The sequence below is a fragment of the Delphinapterus leucas genome, chromosome 8 (genome assembly GCF_059928025.1).
Source record: "Delphinapterus leucas isolate spDelLeu-1000000601 "Yukka" chromosome 8, BTC_Dleu_Yukka2, whole genome shotgun sequence".
Classification (NCBI taxonomy): Eukaryota; Metazoa; Chordata; class Mammalia; order Artiodactyla; family Monodontidae; genus Delphinapterus; species Delphinapterus leucas.
In genome coordinates this window covers 69831477-69849054 of record NC_143136.1, presented here as the reverse complement: position 1 = coordinate 69849054, position 17578 = coordinate 69831477, and the positions used below count along the sequence as shown (strand labels likewise).

At 41.6% G+C, this 17578-nt stretch overlaps 1 protein-coding gene across 10 annotated transcripts in view; it reads right to left on the bottom strand.

The window, feature by feature from the left end:
* DPP4 (dipeptidyl peptidase 4) overlaps window positions 1–5519 on the bottom strand; it is a 77212-nt gene extending 71693 nt beyond the window's left edge. For 2 of the 10 annotated variants that reach the window (XM_022569882.3, XM_022569883.3), the window contains exons 1-2: window positions 5274–5512; window positions 4655–4856 (exon numbers count right to left, since the gene is read on the bottom strand). In XM_022569882.3, coding sequence (XP_022425590.1) covers window positions 4655–4856; window positions 5274–5279 — 208 coding nt within the window. In that variant the 5' untranslated portion in view covers window positions 5280–5512. Of the gene's footprint in view, window positions 1–4654; window positions 4857–5273 lie in introns of all 10 variants that reach the window. The other 8 variants (XM_022569884.3, XM_022569886.3, XM_022569889.3 and 5 more) reach the window with 6 other exon arrangements.
* Between the last annotated feature and the right edge of the window lie 12059 nt (window positions 5520–17578).

Below are 17578 nucleotides of genomic sequence, written 5' to 3'. Positions count from 1 at the left end.
GCACATCACCTCTGAGGCTAGGTCAAAAAAAGCTCTGAGGCTCCCTATTCAGTTGCTCTCTCATATCCTTCATTCTAAGGGAAGACAGCTGCCCTGGCACCCTTTGGAAAAACCCATCCTTTACAGGGAACTGAGGCCTCTGGCTAACAGCCACGTGAGAGAGCTTGGAAGGGGATCCCCCAGCCCTAGTCAAGCCTTCAGATGATATCTCGACTGAAGCAGCATGAGGGACCTTCAGCCAGAAACAGCCAGCTAAGCCTCTGACAAATTCCTGACCCATAGAGACTGTGAGATAACACATATTTGTTGTTTTAAGTCTGAGAACAATTCATTATGCAGTAATAAATAACTAAAGCACCCTCTCAAGGTTTCTGTGAATCTTCTGTAAAAGCAGAGATAATAACCTCTCTCAAAGAGTTGTTATAAGGATCAAATGAGAAGTGTATTGAAAGCCCTCAGCCCAATACCTGGCACACAGTGAATCCGTGTTGGTTATTATTACATCTTTGTGCCTTCTCTTCCGCAAGGAAGGGGGTCCTGCAGGTACTTACAGTTACCTTCCTTAGGCTCAGCACTTTGTTAAGTCTTAAAATTTCAAGTACACTGATCCAGCTCTAGCCAGTCTCTTGATGTCATTTTTCTCTAAGCATCAGTTGGGCAAAGAGTCTTCCCTTTTTCTCTCTGATCCCTTTTAAGATGAGAGGCAAGATGTCTAAGATAGAGAAATTTAAGGATATGCTATAGCTGGGGCACCAAAAGCCAAAATAGCTGGCCTGAAAAAGACCAACCCACTGACCTCAGGAGCACTCGGCAAAGCTTGATAACTGAGTGAGCTGGAGTCAACTCGAGCTTTTACAGGGCTCTCTGTTTAGAACCTGGCCTCTGAAATATACAAAGCTTTCATTCAGGCTCATTTCTGTGCTTTTAAACCTGGAATCGATCCTGGACTTCCTCAGGCAAACTTCATAGATGTTATCTTTTCTTTCTCTGATTATTCCTGTCTCCTTCACATTTGGGTTTTCTTTTATTACTGGTGGATGGCTGAGCAGTCAAATTTCCTATGTGCTGAAAGAAGGTATTGAGGAAATTTACTGCTACAGCAGTGGAAAGAACACAAGAAGAACAGATATGTCTCTGTCCCATAACAAAACCCAATAAGAAAACTCTCTTGACAAATGACAAAACTCAATAATGAAACTATTTGACAGTTATTTTAAAAACTCAGCCTAGGGCTTCCCTGGTGGCGCAGTGGTTGAGAGTCCGCCTGCCAATGCAGGGAACACGGGTTCGTGCCCTGGTCCGGGAAAATCCCACATGCCGCGGAGCGGCTGGGCCCGTGAGCCATGGCCGCTGAGCCTGCGCGTCCGGAGCCTGTGCTCCGCAACGGGAGAGGCCGCAGCGGTGAGAGGCCCGCGAACCACAAAAAACAAACAAACAAACAAAAAACTCAGCCTATAATACGATGTAAAGAGGGAATTAAAGGGATCACAAATGCTGAGTGAGAAGGTTTTATTGCCTCTAGGCCAAGAAGATTTCTACAATTCCAATGTGAGTAAATTATTTTTATACATTTTATTGCTGATTCTCTGAGAAACTGAATGTCCAAATACGCAATATCCTTCTCTACTAGGATACTTGAGGGATTTAAAACAAAATACAATCCTTTGTCATATATACAGAAGGAGATGAACTTTTAATTTTGCTTTGTGAAATGCATAATTCCTGACCTCGAGGAGTTTTTATTCTAAAACAATTCATTAACAGTATTAAGCTTACACCTCCATCTCTCTCTGTCTCCGTCCCTCTCTCTCTGCTCTGAGTGTGTCCAGAGTCCTGCTAAAGTCAGCTTTTCATATGGAAACACTTAACCTTTAAACCACCCTCTCAGGGGATGAACCTGGGTCTGCTCATTTCTTCCTCTTTTTTTCTTAGCTCTTTATTTCTTTGCTTTCCACACAATCTAGGACTTCGTTTTGTTGTTCTATCAAAATCTTTCTTCCTTTCCTCCTTCCTTCTTTCTCTTCTTCCCCCCCCCCCTTTCCTTTCCTTTCCATTTATATTTCCTCTCTCCCACCTCCCTTCCTCTCTTCCTTTCTGGTTTTGTTTGACTTGAAAACCTACATCGACAATATGAAGGACACTTCTTGGGTGATGACTCTGGATCCTTTGTAAAAAGTCTGTCCCTCATTGTGGCACAGCCCAGGAATGGTATTGCTGATTTAGCAAAAATACTGCATTCCTGAGCTTTTATCTTTTTTCCTTATGATAAGGCTGGAGTTGAAGCAAGATAATTTCTCTTTTCTCCTCAAATATACATATATTCCTATTAAGAAATGCAAGAAGAGAAATAACTTATTGTGTAAGAGTCAAGAAAGCACACAGTGAAACCACATCTCCACCCAGTATTCCAAGAGGCGCTCTTAGCCACCCTACCCCCTTACTCCCCGTGTTTCCAATTACGGAAGTCTAATCATTCACATTTCTGAGTAGCTCTATAGCTTCCAAATTCTGCTCCGTGCCATCAGTCTCCTGGAATACTTCCCTTGCTTCCTCTCCAGCCTTGCCCCATGTCAGCCCACCTTCCCACTGTCATGCCCCACAGTTCAGGCATGCTAGAGTTCTCCATCATCTACAGGTTAAAGCCCTGCTGCCCACACTTCTCTCTTGCTAGGAGTCCTCTTATGTTCCCAGATAGAGGATGTGATCTTGTGTCTCTATGATGACTCACAATTCATTCACGTTTTCTGGAAAAACTTATCTCCAGGAACTGATACTAACTTTTCAGGCCTCCCCACACACAAAAAAATCTCTTGTGAGAAGTCTTCCCACACTTTCCCAGAAGTGATCCATTTAACCCCTGAGAAAGTTTGCTTAAGCCTCCCTAAATTTTCTCACTGAATCATAATAATAGTTAGACCTAGACATGTGAACCTCTCTGGAAGTCCCTGTCAAGAGAATGTCCTTGAAATCTTTGTTCAAATTTCATTTGGAGAAGAGACTAAGTATGGTTTAAGGGAAATGGTAAGATAACCCCTCCCAAGTCTGTATGCCCCACCCAGCCAAACTAAATCCCTGTAGTTAACTTAACCAAACCCCATGGAAGGCAGATAGATGGCCCAGGCCCCTAACCAATTTCATTACCATCTTAAGTGGCTTATTTATCCAAGTTTAGTGTTCCTTTCAACTTTCCGAAGGGAAGTTCTGATAATTACACTTTTACCCTTTCTTCCAAGGATGCCTGGGTGCCTCAGCAATATATTAGAGATGAATGGATTATCCAGGTTACTTTGATTTGTTTGCGTATCTGTTTCCCACTAGATTATAAACTTCCTGAGGTCGGGGCTCTCTTTATTTATAAAATTTAATCTTTGGATTTGCAGCAACTAGCACAGTTCCTGAAACATAATGTAGGTCATGTGAATATTTACTGATTGTATGGGTGACCCGTCCTTTTCCCACAGGAAGGCTTTGTGTGTGTGGTTGTTTAAATATACAAAGTACCACTTTATGAAAGCAGTTATATTTTAACAATTCACAACAAAGAGTCAAAAGAGTGGACAGATGCCTGCCATTTAATAGTCTAAACTGGTGGTAACCATGGCTGTCTTAAGTAACTGAAAATCATTATCAATAGGTCAACACACTCAGTTATTTAACTTTTGGCACCTTTGCCCTGGCCCTGAAATTGCCGGCCAAACATGATTTTTGATGGTTCTACAAACTAATTCTGAATGGTCACCTGAAATCTAGATAAGACCCCTCAGTATATAAGCACTGTCTACACATTTCCTGGTTGACTAGACCATCAGAGAACACATCTCAGTTGGTTGACTAGAATGTGAATACTTACATGAAAGTTACTACTTAAAAGGAAAGTAGGGCCAGTGGAGATCCAAACTAGTTATTCTCACTTGTTTGCATCCAATAGTGTGTATTTCATTATATGAATGTTTTATATTAAGAGTTAGGACTAAACTGGAACAGTGAGGCAAGCTAAAAGGAACCAAGGTGGATTTAAATGAAAGAATCCACCAAACATCATTGATCCCACCTCCTCTGAATATTACCATGGATACCAGCTTTATGATTTAACTCTGAAATACTTACTTCTATAAGTGGTCAAGTAGTTATTTTCCTGCATCCCAACTCTCCAACTGATGGATTTCCATCATCCCTGAAGGAAAACTCCCTGGGCTCCCCAAGCACTATCTTTTCTCAAAACTGTATTTGGGGACTTGCTTTCTTATTTTTTTCCCTCCCCTTATGACATCCTTACTGCTGTTTGGGATCTTTGAACACTGCCTTTTTTCCTTTGAAAATCACAACCACGAAAGTTGTTTTTTTTTTTTAAATTTACATTCAAAAGGTACTAAATTCAAATTTAACATAAAGAAATCTTAAAACTTCCCTTTATTTTCAGGAAGTATGTATTTGCCATACACAAGACGTGGCAGGTGCAAGGCTCTCGTAGCCTAAACACTGGAGACCAACGAAGCGAATCTAGCGGCGACCACGCCAGCAAAGCCTCAGCGACGACCTGGCACACCGATCCCACCCAGTCCCCAGCAAAATCCCTAGGTCTCCTTGGTGTGGTAAAATAGAACCTGATCCCGGTCTCCAACTGTCTTATCTTTTTCAAATGTTTTAAACTTACTGCCTTTGTTCAGCAGAACCACAGGCACGGTGATGACGGTGACGAGCGCAGCGATCCCCAGCAGTCCCAGGAGCACCTTCCACGGTGTCTGCAAGCCGGGCAGATCACGTCCAGTTAGAGCCAGCCGCTTGGCCCCAGTCTGGGTAAGAGGGTCGGGGCCTGGGCTGCACCCGAGGCAGCGGGGTTTGCCGACGGGCGCGCACTGGGAGAGAGGCACCGCGGGATGGGAGGGTTTGGAGCGTGCCAGTCGGAGGTTGCAAGAGCTGTCTCCCTTGAACTTTTGGCCTCTGAACACTTTAATTGTTTGCTTCTCTAGGCCTACAACTCAGAAGCCAAGTGAGGGTTCAGGCGTGCGATTTGCGGGTGGCCCTCCAGGTTCTCCAAGGCTCGGTGCCTGGGTTCTAGCAGAAAGCCCGCGGGTCCGAGAGCCAGGCGAGAGCCCTGGGGCGTCCCTTCACCTGTCAGAGCGTGGCCCTGAAGCTTCCGCCTAATGAGAGCCCCTGGTTTCGACCCGGAAGCTTTGGGGGCAATCTGGGGAGAGTTTGGTGAAAAGGCACCTACAACTCGCCCCTGGGGCTGTTGGGGCGGGTGGGTGGGGGGAGGCCAGCTACTCACTCACCTTCATGGTCAGCGTCTCCTCAGAGCTAAGCTTTCGGAGCGGGAGTGCAGGCAGAAGTCAGGCGAGCCTCCCTGAGGCGCGTGCAGCTCCGCAGCTCCGGGCGCGCAGTCACTCGGCGCTCCCAAGTTTCAACCCCGAGTTAAACATTAGTGAGCGCCGGTCCGGTTGAGTATAAAGGGCCGCGGGCAGGCTGCGAGCGAAGGCGCGCCGGGCCCCGGCAGTGGCGTCCCGGCAGGGGGACGCCCGAGAGGCACCTCCCTACGGGCGCGCCGGGCACGGGGCGTCTGCTGGGCGCGCAGGAGGGGTGTGACCGCCCGAGCAGCGTGTAGCCAGCGCCTGGCATCCGATGCCGAGCCCTGAGGCTGCAGACCTGCTGCCGCCCGGCGGGAGACCATGGTCGGCCTTAACTGAAAGGGACCTCTGCTCTCAGTTCCTGCAACCTCGCGTGGGCAGGCAAGGGGACCTAGCCCAGAGAAGGCACGGGGTTTTGCAAACACACAGCTCACTGCTGGCAGCTGAAGCTAAAACCCAGGCCCCTCAGTCCTTTGCCAGTGAATGGTATGTTGGGGAGTTCTGGGGTGTTTAAATCTTCTGGAAGGCCAAGAGAGAGAAAAAGTGGCTGATCACTTGTGGATGGCACTTAGAGGCTGTGTCTGGATTCTTTCTCCACAGGGGATTTCTGGCTTGTCTTGCAGGCTTACCTTCTCATCAAGATGCCAAAAATAATAACACTAACACTTATGTGGAACTTAACTTTTTCCCAGGAGCTGCTCTAAGCATTTATGTGTTTATTTTACAGGGAGGAAGCCTAGGCACAGGAGGTTAAGTCACTTGGCCAAGTCCAGGCAGCTAGGAAGTCGTGGAGCCTGAATTCAGAGTCCATGTTCTTAACCACTACTCCACAGGGCCTTTCATCTTTCAGTCCTGCAAAGAGGATTTTTGGGAAAAGGTAAAAGGTCAGGTGTGGTTTCTTCCTCCCTTCCTCCAGGATGCCCTGTAGGTTCCTTCACTCATTCCTTTTTTTCTTCATTCACTCATTCCCACATCCTCCTATTTATTTCACCCATTCCACAAATATTTGAGTGGATACAAAGTGTCAGAGTCTCATCTAGATGCTGGTGATAGAGAAGGGGGACCAAGATAGATGATATCTGTGCACTTGGCACTTTCAGTCTGAAAAACACAGGTGAACCTTTGCAGTTAGGTTCTAACTCTATGCTTACTTCCTCTCTTGTGGATTAAGTACCCCTACTCCCTAAAAGGCCTCTTCTGCTTGCTCACTCAGCTGCAAAACCTCTCTGTCCAAAGTTAGAGGTAAAAGATTAAAAGTGCAAAGTCCTATGGAGCATTAACACATGATTATGAATAAATTCCAGTTTCCATCCTTTATCTCCAACCCAGATGTTGCTTCTGAGCTCAGGGATCTTTTCCCCTCTGGCTACTAGTTGCTTATGACACACACCCTTATTCACACCGAGCTCCAGAGGCTGGAACTGAGCTCTTTCTCCTTTCCATCAGCCTCACCCCTTCTCTGATCATCTCTGTCTTCATTATATGGGGATATATGTATATGTATAGCTGATTCACTTTGTTATAAAGCAGAAACTAGCACACCATTGTAAAGCAATTATACTCCAATAAAGATGTTAAAAAAATAATAGAATAAAAATAAAAACACAGCTCAAAAAAAAAAAAAGTGACCCCATTCACCAGTTACAAAAACTAAAGGCTTGAGTCATCTCAGTTTCTCTTCTCCACTCTCCTGCTACATTCACGTGACCATCAGTTCCTCTCTTCTGCCTTCACAAGTATTTCTCAAATCCATTTCCTCCTCCCTCTTACAGTTGCTGGGGAGGTGAGTCAATAGTGTTATTGTAGCATGTGAGCTGGGAAGAGAGGCCGTCCGACAAGGACAACAGGGAATGGTGCCATATTGGGGGCTCAGTGTTGGTCTCTGCTTTCACCAGTTTCTAAACTCAGCAAAATGCAGGAGGCAAGTCAGTACAGTTGAGTGCATGCTTGACCTCCATACCTACACCGTTGACACTATACTTTCCGCAGGCCCCCAGGAAGCTGGGGGAAGTTGACTGGCATCCATGGGGGCAGATCATCTTGTTCTCTGGAAAGTATTCCACAAAACACAACTGCCAACTTCAAGAGATCCTTTCCTAAATCCAACCCCCACCGCCCCGACCTCTTTGTCACTAGTCTTTCAATCTTGTTTTCTTCAAGTCCCTAAGGTACCAGCTGGCCAACACATTAGCCGCCACCTATGAGTCAGTGTAAATCTTATATTAGGCCATCTCTTGTTTCATGAAAAATGGAAAACAGATGTACTACTCCAAGTTCTGTCTGTCAGGATGATTTCTCTTTCTACTAGATTTCGGAGCATCCCTGAGAGGGGCTGTAAGGTAGCAGCCAACACTTTTGACTGGTGCCAGCTTACTTTGCATAAGGCTGCCTCTTCCCTCCTCTGTTGCCTGGCTGTGGCGAACTCTTATGAAGCTATAGGTGTGTGTTGAGGGAGAGACACCAAACAATGGGAGAAGCACCATGGAGTCTAAGTTCACTGCTCATGGGATTTTTTTTTTTTTAACTTTTTATTTTATATTGAAGTGTAGTTGGCTAACAACATGTATCTATTCTTTTTCAAATTCCTTTCCCATTTAGGTTGTCACAGAATATTGAGCAGAGTTCCCTGCGCTATACAGTAGGTCCTTGTTGGTTATCCAATTTTTTTTTTTTTTTTTTGGTATGCGGGCCTCTCACTGTTGTGGCCTCTCCCATTGCGGAGCACAGGCTCTGGACGCGCAGGCTCAGCAGCCATGGCTCACGGGCCCAGCCGCTCCGCGGCATGTGGGATCTTCCCAGACCGGGGCACGAACCCGTGTCCCCTGTATCGGCAGGCGGACTCTCAACCACTGCGCCACCAGGGAAGCCCCCATTTATTCTTTTATCTTTCTCTTCCATCCTTCTCTCTCTAGTGCCTAGTAAAATGCCTGGAACACATCAGTAGTCAATAAGTGTTGGTGGAATAAATGCAAAAATTAAATCAAATGAAGAAAAAGTAACATAAGATCTTTTCCTTCTTGTCTGCTGGAACTGGAGGCGAGGGGAAAATGGGATCTTGCTGCGTGTGGAAAGAAAGGAGAGAGGGAGAATGGTAGGGCTGGGGGGTTGGGACGAAGCTGAACAGATCTTACTCTTTGCCCTCAGCTCTGCAGGATAAGTAAAGGAAGTACAAAGGTATTTATTCTTTTGCTCAATGCCCTCCTTGCTCTCCACCTAATCAGGGAAATCTGCCCACCTGTGTGGAAATGACTTTTTTAGCACGTCTTTTGGAGTCCAGATCAAAAGTCACTTCTTTCAGATTACCTTCAAAAATAGCCCCGTCTGTTTCCATTCCATTTTCTGCTTTCCCTACCAACCAGTGTTTGCAAGATTATTCTGCTTGTGTTATTTACAACAAAATTAATTTCTACCACATGATACAGAGATGATAGACAGATAATTCTATGGATTTAGACGTATGGAAAGAAGAAATTTCAGACCAAAGAAATAGCTACACGAAGTCTGACAAAGCTGGAGATCTTTAGGGAAAATCTATTAGTTTAGTTTCACCAGGAAATAGGGTTGGTCTTGGACATATCCTTCAGTCTTAAATTCAGTATTCAGTATGTACTAGGGAGCCACTTAAAATTTTTTCCAGAGAAAGGAACACAATCAGACTGAACTTTAGATATAAGAAGCAGGCAATAGCATAGGCTGGATAGCTGAGAAATGGAAGAACTAGAAATAGGATGAGAATCATAAACTTTATGTTGCAAAATTAATTGGGCAGGTGCTTCTCTGTGTGGAGCTTGTCATAAAAGAATTTAAATCATGTTGATTTGTATTTGTTTACATACAGATCTCTAAAAACTGTTTTCCAGCTGTAGTTTGGGGTGTTTTCCTTGCCCCAGTGATCAGTAATACCAAGTAAGGGGTTCTTCTTACACTCAATACCCAATAAAGTTCTCTTGCTACCTATTAGAACAGACATTAGCCAAAGAGAGAGGAGACTTTTGTGCTCTTCTTTGATTAGTATCCTTTGGCTATTCTGTGGGTTTTTTAAAATTTCAATGATTTACTTGATTTACATATATTAGCTCCTGACTTAAGAAATAATTGTACTACTCTATGAGAAAATGTGTTTAAGATCCTTGGAGCCAGATTCTCACAAAATGGCTGTGGCTACGATGACATCTCCTTTTTAGTGTTTTCCAAGCTGTAAATGTGAGGTGATGTGATGGTGGTGGTGTATGTGTATGAGGTTGGAGTAGTGGAGAGGCTGTACAGTGGTTACTCTAATTTAAGGAAAGAAGGAGCAAGGACCAGTAGAACAAGGCTAGGGACCTCTAACTAAACTGAGAGATCTAATTTGCCATGGGGCGGGGGGGGACAACCTATTCTCTTTTGAATGGTAGATCACAGAATCAGAAAGTTATATGTGGAAGGGCCTTCAGATTCGTTGGATGCTCTTTTATTAAGAACAATAATAAGGGGGAAAAAAGGTTCATGCTTGGCATTGGACTAGAGTGAAAAAAAAAGCTGTCATTTTTTAAAATTGTGGTAAAATATACATACTATAAAATTTACCACCTTGGGACTGCCCTGGTGGCGCAGTGGTTAAGAATACGCCTGCCAGTGCAGGGGACACGGGTTCGAGCCCTGGTCCGGGAAGATCTCACATGTCTCGGAGCAACTAAGCCCGTGCACGACAACTACTGAGCCTGCGCTCTGGAACCTGCAAACCACAACTACTGAGCCCGTGTGCCACAACTACTGAAGCCCGCGCACCTAGAGCCTGCACTCGGCAACAAGAGAGGCCACCAAAATGAGAAGCGTGCGCACCGCAATAGCCCCCACTCGCCACAACTAGAGAAAGCCTGCATGCAGCAACGAAGATCCAATGCAGCCAAAAGTAAATAAATAAATTTATTTTAAAAAATTAACATCTTAACCATTTTAAAGTATACAGTCATTTCTTTTTTATCTAGAATAGTCCAAAGTTTGTAATGTAATTTTAGCAGATTAAACATACAGCTTAAAATTATTTATGTAGGATTCTCCTTTTTCTTGACGAGATGGTGGAATAAAACTTGACTACTCTCATAGTATACTGTTTGGATTAGCATCTGTTTACTGGGGCTTGATTTTCTCTTCTTAAAGGCGATATAGGATGGAAAAGAAGGGCTACATGGGAATTGGATCTTTTTAGTGATACTACATGGGAGTCTTTGCTATGGGTGTACACAGAGACCTTTATTCTGGTGATATTCCTCGTGCTTTAAGAGAAGGGACAGTAGTTGTAGTATTTCAAACAGAAACTAAACCAACTAGGGAGAACTTTGAAAAGGCAGAAATTACAAGCTAAATGCAGTCCAAGAGGGATGGTCCAATGCTATTTAACTCCCTGGCTGAAAAGCACAGTTTTAGGTAGAAGTATTTCCCTAGGCTCTACAGCTTGTTTCTCAAATGCTTTATTTCCTTATTCTCTACGTTCCCCCACCCTCACTTCTATTTAGATACTTTTTTCCTAACCAACACCCACATTCAACTTGAATACCACAGATATACTGTACGTCTGTTTATGTATTATATGTTCTATATAAATCTGTGCTTTATACATCAGAAAAATAATTTTTTTTGCCCCCAAGAACCACTCCCTAGGGGGAGATATTGTCCTCATTGAGAGTGCAGGCTCTATAGTTGCACTGGTTCCAACATGAAGGTGGCAATTACTCAGCAGAATATAACTACTCTTTTCTTTTACTTTATTTTTTTGAATTTTTTTTTTTACAGAAGGTTCTTATTAGTCATAGATTTTATATGCATCCGTGTATACATGTCAATCCCAACCTCCCAATTCATCCCACCACCACCACGACCACCACCACCACCACCACCACCCGCCACTTTCCCCCCTTGGTGTCCATACGTTTGTTCTCTGCACCTGTGTCTCAATTTCTGCCCTGCAAACCAGTTCATCTGTACCATTTTTCTAGGTTCCACATATATACGTTAATATACGATATTTGTTTTTCTCTTTCTGACTTACTTCACTCTGTATGACAGTCTCTAGATCCAACCACATCTCTACAAATGACCCAATTTCATTCCTTTTTATGGCTGAGTAATATTCCACTGTATATATGTACCACATCTTCCTTATCCATTCGTCTCTCGATGGGCATTTAAGTTGCTTGCATGTCCTGGCTATTGTAAATAGTGCTGCAGTGAACATTGGTGTATGTGTCTTTTTGAATTATGGTTTTCTCTGGATATATGCCCAGTAGTGGTATTGCTGGGTCCTATGGTAATTCTATTTTTAGTTTTTAAAGGAACCTCCATACTGTTCTCCAGAGTGGCTGTAGCAATTTACATTCCCACCAACAGTGCAAGAGGGTTCCCTTTTCTCCACACCTTCTCCAGCATTTGTTGTTTGTAGATTTTCTGATGATGCCCATTCTAACTGGTGTGAGGTGTTACCTCATTGTAGTTTTGATTTGCATTTCTCTAATAATTAGTGATGTTGAGCAGCTTTCATGTGCTTCTTGGTCATCTGCATATATTCTTTGGAGAAATGTCTTTTTAGATCTTCTGCCCAGTTTTTGATTAGGTTGTTGTTTTCTTAATATTGAGCTGCATGAGCTGTTCATATATTTTGGAGATTAATCCTTTGTCCATTGATTCATTTGTAAATGTTTTCTCCCATTCTGAGGGTTGTCTTTTTGTCTTGTTTATGGTTTTCTTTGCTGTGCAAAATCTTTTACGTTTCATTAGGTCCCATTTGTTTATTTTTGGTTTTTTTCCCATTATTCTAGGAGGTGGATCAAAAAAGATCTTGCTGTGATTTATGTCAAAGAGTGTTCTTCCTATCTTTTCCTCTAAGTTTTATAGTGTCTGGCCTTACATTTAGGTCTCTAATCCATTTTCAGTTTATTTTTGTATATGGTGTTAAGGAGTGTTCTACTTTCATTCATTTACATGTAGCTGTCCAGTTCTCCCAGCACCACTTATTGAAGAGACTGTCTTTTCTCCATTGTATATCTCTGCCTCCTTTGTCATAGATTAGTTGACGATAGTTGCGTGGGTTTATCTCTGGGCTTTCTATCCTGTTCCATTGATGTATATTTCTGTTTCTGTGTCAGTACCATATTGTCTTGATTACTGTTGCTTTGCAGTATAGTCTGAAGTCAGGGAGTCTGATTCTTCCAGCTCCGTTTTTTTCCCTCAAGACTGCTTTGGCTATTTGGGATCTTTTGTGTCTCCATACAAATTTTAATATTGTTTGTTCTAGTTCTGTAAAAAATGCCATTGGTAATTTGATAGGGATTGCATTGAATCTGTGGATTGCTTTCGGTAGTATAGTCATTTTCACAATATTGATTCTTCCAATCCAAGAACATGGTATATCTCTCCATCTGTTTTACCTTTAATTTCTTTCATCAGTGTCTTATAGTTTTCTGCATACAGGTCTTTTGTCTCCCTAGCTAGGTTTATTCCTAGGTATTTTATTCTTTTTGTTGCAATGGTAAACGAGAGTTTCCTTAATTTCTCTTTCAGATTTTTCATCATTAGTGTATAGGAATGCAAGAGATTTCTGTGCATTAATTTTTTATCCTGCAACTTTGCTAAATTCATTGATTATCTCTAGTAGTTTTCTGGTGGCATCTTTAGGACTCTCTATGTATAGTATCATGTCATCTGCAAACAGTGACAGTTTTACTGCTTCCTTTCCAATTTGTATTCCTTTTATTTCTTTTTCTTCTCTGGATGCCATGGCTAGGACATCCAAAGTTATGTTGAATAATAGTGGTGAGAGTGGACATCCTTGTCTTGTTCCTGATCTTAGAGGAAATGCTTTCCATTTTTCACCATTGAGAATGATGTTTTCTGTGGGTTTTTCGTATACGCCCTTTATGATGTTAAGTTAGGTTCCCTCTATGCCCACTTTCTGGAGAGTTTTTATCATAAATTGGTGTTGAATTTTGTCAAAAGATTTTTCTGCATCTCCTGAGATGATCATATGGTTTTTCTTCTTCAATTTGTTAATATGGTGTATCGCATTGATTGATTTGCCTATATTGAAGAATGGTTGCTTCCCTGGGATAAATCCCACTTGATGATGGTGTATGATACTTTTAATGTGTTGTTGGATTCGGTTTCCTGTTGAGGATTTTTGCATCTATATTCATGAGTGATATTGGTGTGTAATTTTCTTTTTCTGTAGTATCTCTGTCTGGTTTTGGTATCAGGATGATGGTGGTCTCATAGCATGAGTTTGGGAGTGTTCCTTCCTCTAGAATTTTTTGGAAGAGTTTGAGAAGGATGGGTGTTAGCTCTTCTCTAAATGTTTGATAGAATTCACCTGTGAAGCCATCTGGTCCTGGACTTTTGCTTGTTGGAAGAAATTTAATCACAGTTTCAATTTCATTACTTGTGATTGGTCTGTGCATATTTTCTATTTCTTCCTGGTTCAGTCTTGGAAGGTTATAGCTTTCTAAGAATTTGTCCATTTCTTCCAGGTTGCCCATTTTGTTGGCATAGACTTGCTTGTAGTAGTCTCTTAGGATGCTTTGTATTTCTGCGGTTTCTGTTGTAACTTCTCCTTTTTCATTTCTAATTTTATTGATTTGAGTCCTCTCCCTCTTTTTCTTGATGAGTCTGGCTAACGGTTTATCAATTTTGTTTATCTTCTCAAAGAACCAGCTTTTAGTTTTTTTGATCTTTGCTATTGTTTTCTTTGTTTCTATGTCATTTATTTCTGCTCTGACCTTTATGATTTCTTTCCTTCTGCTAACTTTGGGTTTTGTTTGTTCTTCTTTCTCTGGTTCTTTTAGGTATAAGGTTAGATTGTTTATTTGAGATGTTTGTTGTTTCTTAAGGTAGGATTTTATTGCTATAAACTTCCATCTTAGAACTGCTTTTGCTGCATCCCATAGGTTTTGGATCGTCGTGTTTTCATTGTCATTTGTCTCTAGGTATTTTTTGATTTCCTCTTTGATTTCTTCAGTGATCTCTTGGTTATTTAGTAACGTATTTTTTAGCCACCATGTGTTTGTGTTTTTACGTTTTTTTCTCTGCAATTGACTTCTAATCTCATAATGCTGTGGTCAGAAAAGATGCTTGATATGATTTCAATTTTCTTAAATTTACTGAGGCTTGATTTGTGACCCAAGATGTGATCTATCCTGGAGAATGTTCTGTGCTCATTTGAGAATAAAGTGTAATCTGCTGTTTTGGATAGAATGTCCTATAAATATCAGTTAAATCTCTCTGGTCTATTGTGTCATTGAAAGCTTGTGTTTCCTTATTAATGTTCTGTTTGGATGATCTGTCCATTGGGGTAAGTGAGGTGTTAAAGTCCCCCAATATTACTGTGTTACTGTTGATACCTCTTTTATAGCTGTTAGCAGTTGCCTTATGTATTGAGGTGCTCCTATGTTGGGTGCATACATATTTATAATTGTTATATCTACTTCTTGGATTGATCCCTCGATCATTATGTAGTGTCCTTCCTTGTCTTTTGTAACATTTTTTATTTTAAAGTCTATTTTATCTGATATGAGTATTGCCACTCCAGTTTTCTTTTGATTGCCATTTGCATGGAATATCCTTTTCCAACCCCTCACTTTCAGTATATATGTGTCCCTAGATCTGAAGTTGGTCTCTTGTAGACAGCATATATGTGGGTCTTGTTTTTGTATCCATTCAGTAAGCCTGTGTCTTTCGGTTGGAGCATTTAATCCATTCACGTTTAAGGTAATTATCGATATGTATGCTCCCATTACCATTTTCTTAATTGTTTTGGGTTTGTTTTTGTAGGTCCTTTTCTTCTCTTGTGTTTCCCATTTAGAGAAGTTCCTTCAGCATGTGTTGTAGAGCTGGTTTGATGGTGTTGAATTCTCTTAGCTTTTGCTTGTCTGTAAAGCTTTTGATTTCTCCATCAAATCTGAATGAGATCCTTGCTGGGTAGAGTAATCTTGGTTGTAGGTTTTTCCCTTTCATCACTTTAAGTATATCATGCCACTCCCTTCTGACTTGTAGAGTTTCTGCTGAGAAATCAAAATCAGCTGTTAACCTTATGGGATTTCCCTTGTATGTTATTTGTCGTTTTTCCCTTGCTGCTTTCAATACTTTTTCTTTGTCTTTAATTTTTGCCAATTTGATTACTGTGTGTCTTGGCATGTTTCTCCTTGTGTTTATCCTGTATGGGACTCTCTGTGCTTCCTGGACTTCGGTGGCTATTTCCTTTCCCGTGTTAGGGGAGTTTTCGACTATAATCTCTTCAAATATTTTCTGGGTTGTTTTCTCTCCCTCTTCTCCTTCTGGGATCCATAAAATGTGTATATTGTTGCATTTAATGTTGTCCCATAAGTCTCTTAGGCTGTCTTCATTTCTTTTCATTCTTTTTTCTTTATTCTGTTCCACAGCAGTGAATTCCAGTCTGTCTTCCAGGCCACTTACCCATTCTTCTGCCTCAGTTATTCTGCTACTGATTCCTTCTAGTGTATTTTTCATTTCAGTTATTGTATTGTTCATCTCTGTTTGTTTGTTCTTTAATTCTTTTAAGTCTTTGTTAAATATTTCTTGCATGTTCTCGATCTTTGCCTCCTTCTTTTTCCGAGGTCCTGGATCATCTTCACTATCATTATTCTGAATTCTTTTTCTGGAAGGTTGCCTATCTCCACTTCATTTAGTTGTTTTTCTGGGGTTTTATCTTGTTTCTTCATCTGGTACATAGCCCTTTGCCTTTTCATCTTGTCTAGCTTTCTGTGAACATGGTTTTTTTGCCACAGGCTGCAGGATTGTAGTTTTTCTTGCTTCTGAAAGAAGGTATTTTCAATTTAATGCATATGGAACTTGTGCTAGTGATGGAGGGTCACCTGCAGAGGCGGGGGACAGCTGTGGCTCACTGCAGGGACAAGGGCACTGGCAGCAGAAGTTCTGGGAAGTACTCCTTGGTGTGAACCCTCCCAGAGTCTGCCATTAGCCCCACCAAAGGGCCTGTAGTCCATAACTACTCTTTTAGAGCACTGGTTCCAGCATAGGATAGAAATACTGAGTTCACTCTGGGAAAGCTAACCTCTGTAATCTTAATGCTGAGAGACTGGACATGCAAAGGGACAATGGCCAGACAGTTGGATTCTCACTCACAACCTCTACAACAATCTGCCCAAAGTGGTCAGGACTTGGTCAATGATTGCCAGCTTTGCTGTTTTTGCCCTTTCTTCCAACACAGAACCACTCAGAAAAAGATGAATATGTTCCTTAATTCAATCTTATAAGATGCTCCACTTCTAGTTAGCCTGCCTCCTGTTTTCCCATACCAATAATCTCCAATTTGAGCATACTGGAAGCCCCACTTCTTTTCACTGTAAAGCATTTCCACTCCCCTGCCAGCCTTTGAGTCCAAATGTCAAGCTATGGTGGCTGACTCCCTTGCTATATTAAGCTCTGAAAAAGTAGCCTTTGCTTGTTCTCATTTGGATAATCTTTGTTTATTTCCATAATATGGAATGAAGATTGCAGCCATGGAAGACCTTACATGCTTAAAAAGACACCATAGATAATAACCACTTCTCCATTCCAGTGTTTGAGTAGCATGAATGGCTCATCCATTGGTCTCTGTTTTCTTCAACCACCCCAAAGGCTGTTATAACATTCTTTATCTTGTCCTTTATCAGCACACTATTTAAATAATTCAAGTTTTTTTTTTTGGCCATTTGGCTACAGCAGTGATAACATTCAAAGATGTCTGGAACTGCAGGCAGGTGCCAAAAGAATTAGATAAGTCACTCAATAGGAGTCTTAGAGTTTCTTGAATAGTTACATGTTAACTTGGATTTTGATACAGTCCAGAAAAAGACTCAGTGTTCAAGTGACTATTTCCTGAAGATTTTATTACAAATGTTTTCTCTTTAGAGTTAAGACTTTCTGTCACATCCATCAGTATATTAGCATTCATATGTTGCCAGATAAACTAAAAAAGATTTCAGCAGTAACAGAAAGATGAATTGTGAATTTGTTTAGAAGATTGATTTGAAATCAGGTCATGTTGTTCTGAATAACAATGCAAAGACCACCCAAAGTCTTTTAGATAGAAACTAGGTGATGGCCATGAATATTAAGAAGAAAACTTTTATCAAAGTCTCCTCAATGGGTAACTTATGAGTCTGGCTTCTACTAATGGAAGACCAAAAAATTTCAATATGCCAATTCTATTATGTAAAATACAATATATATTTTAGATTTTTATT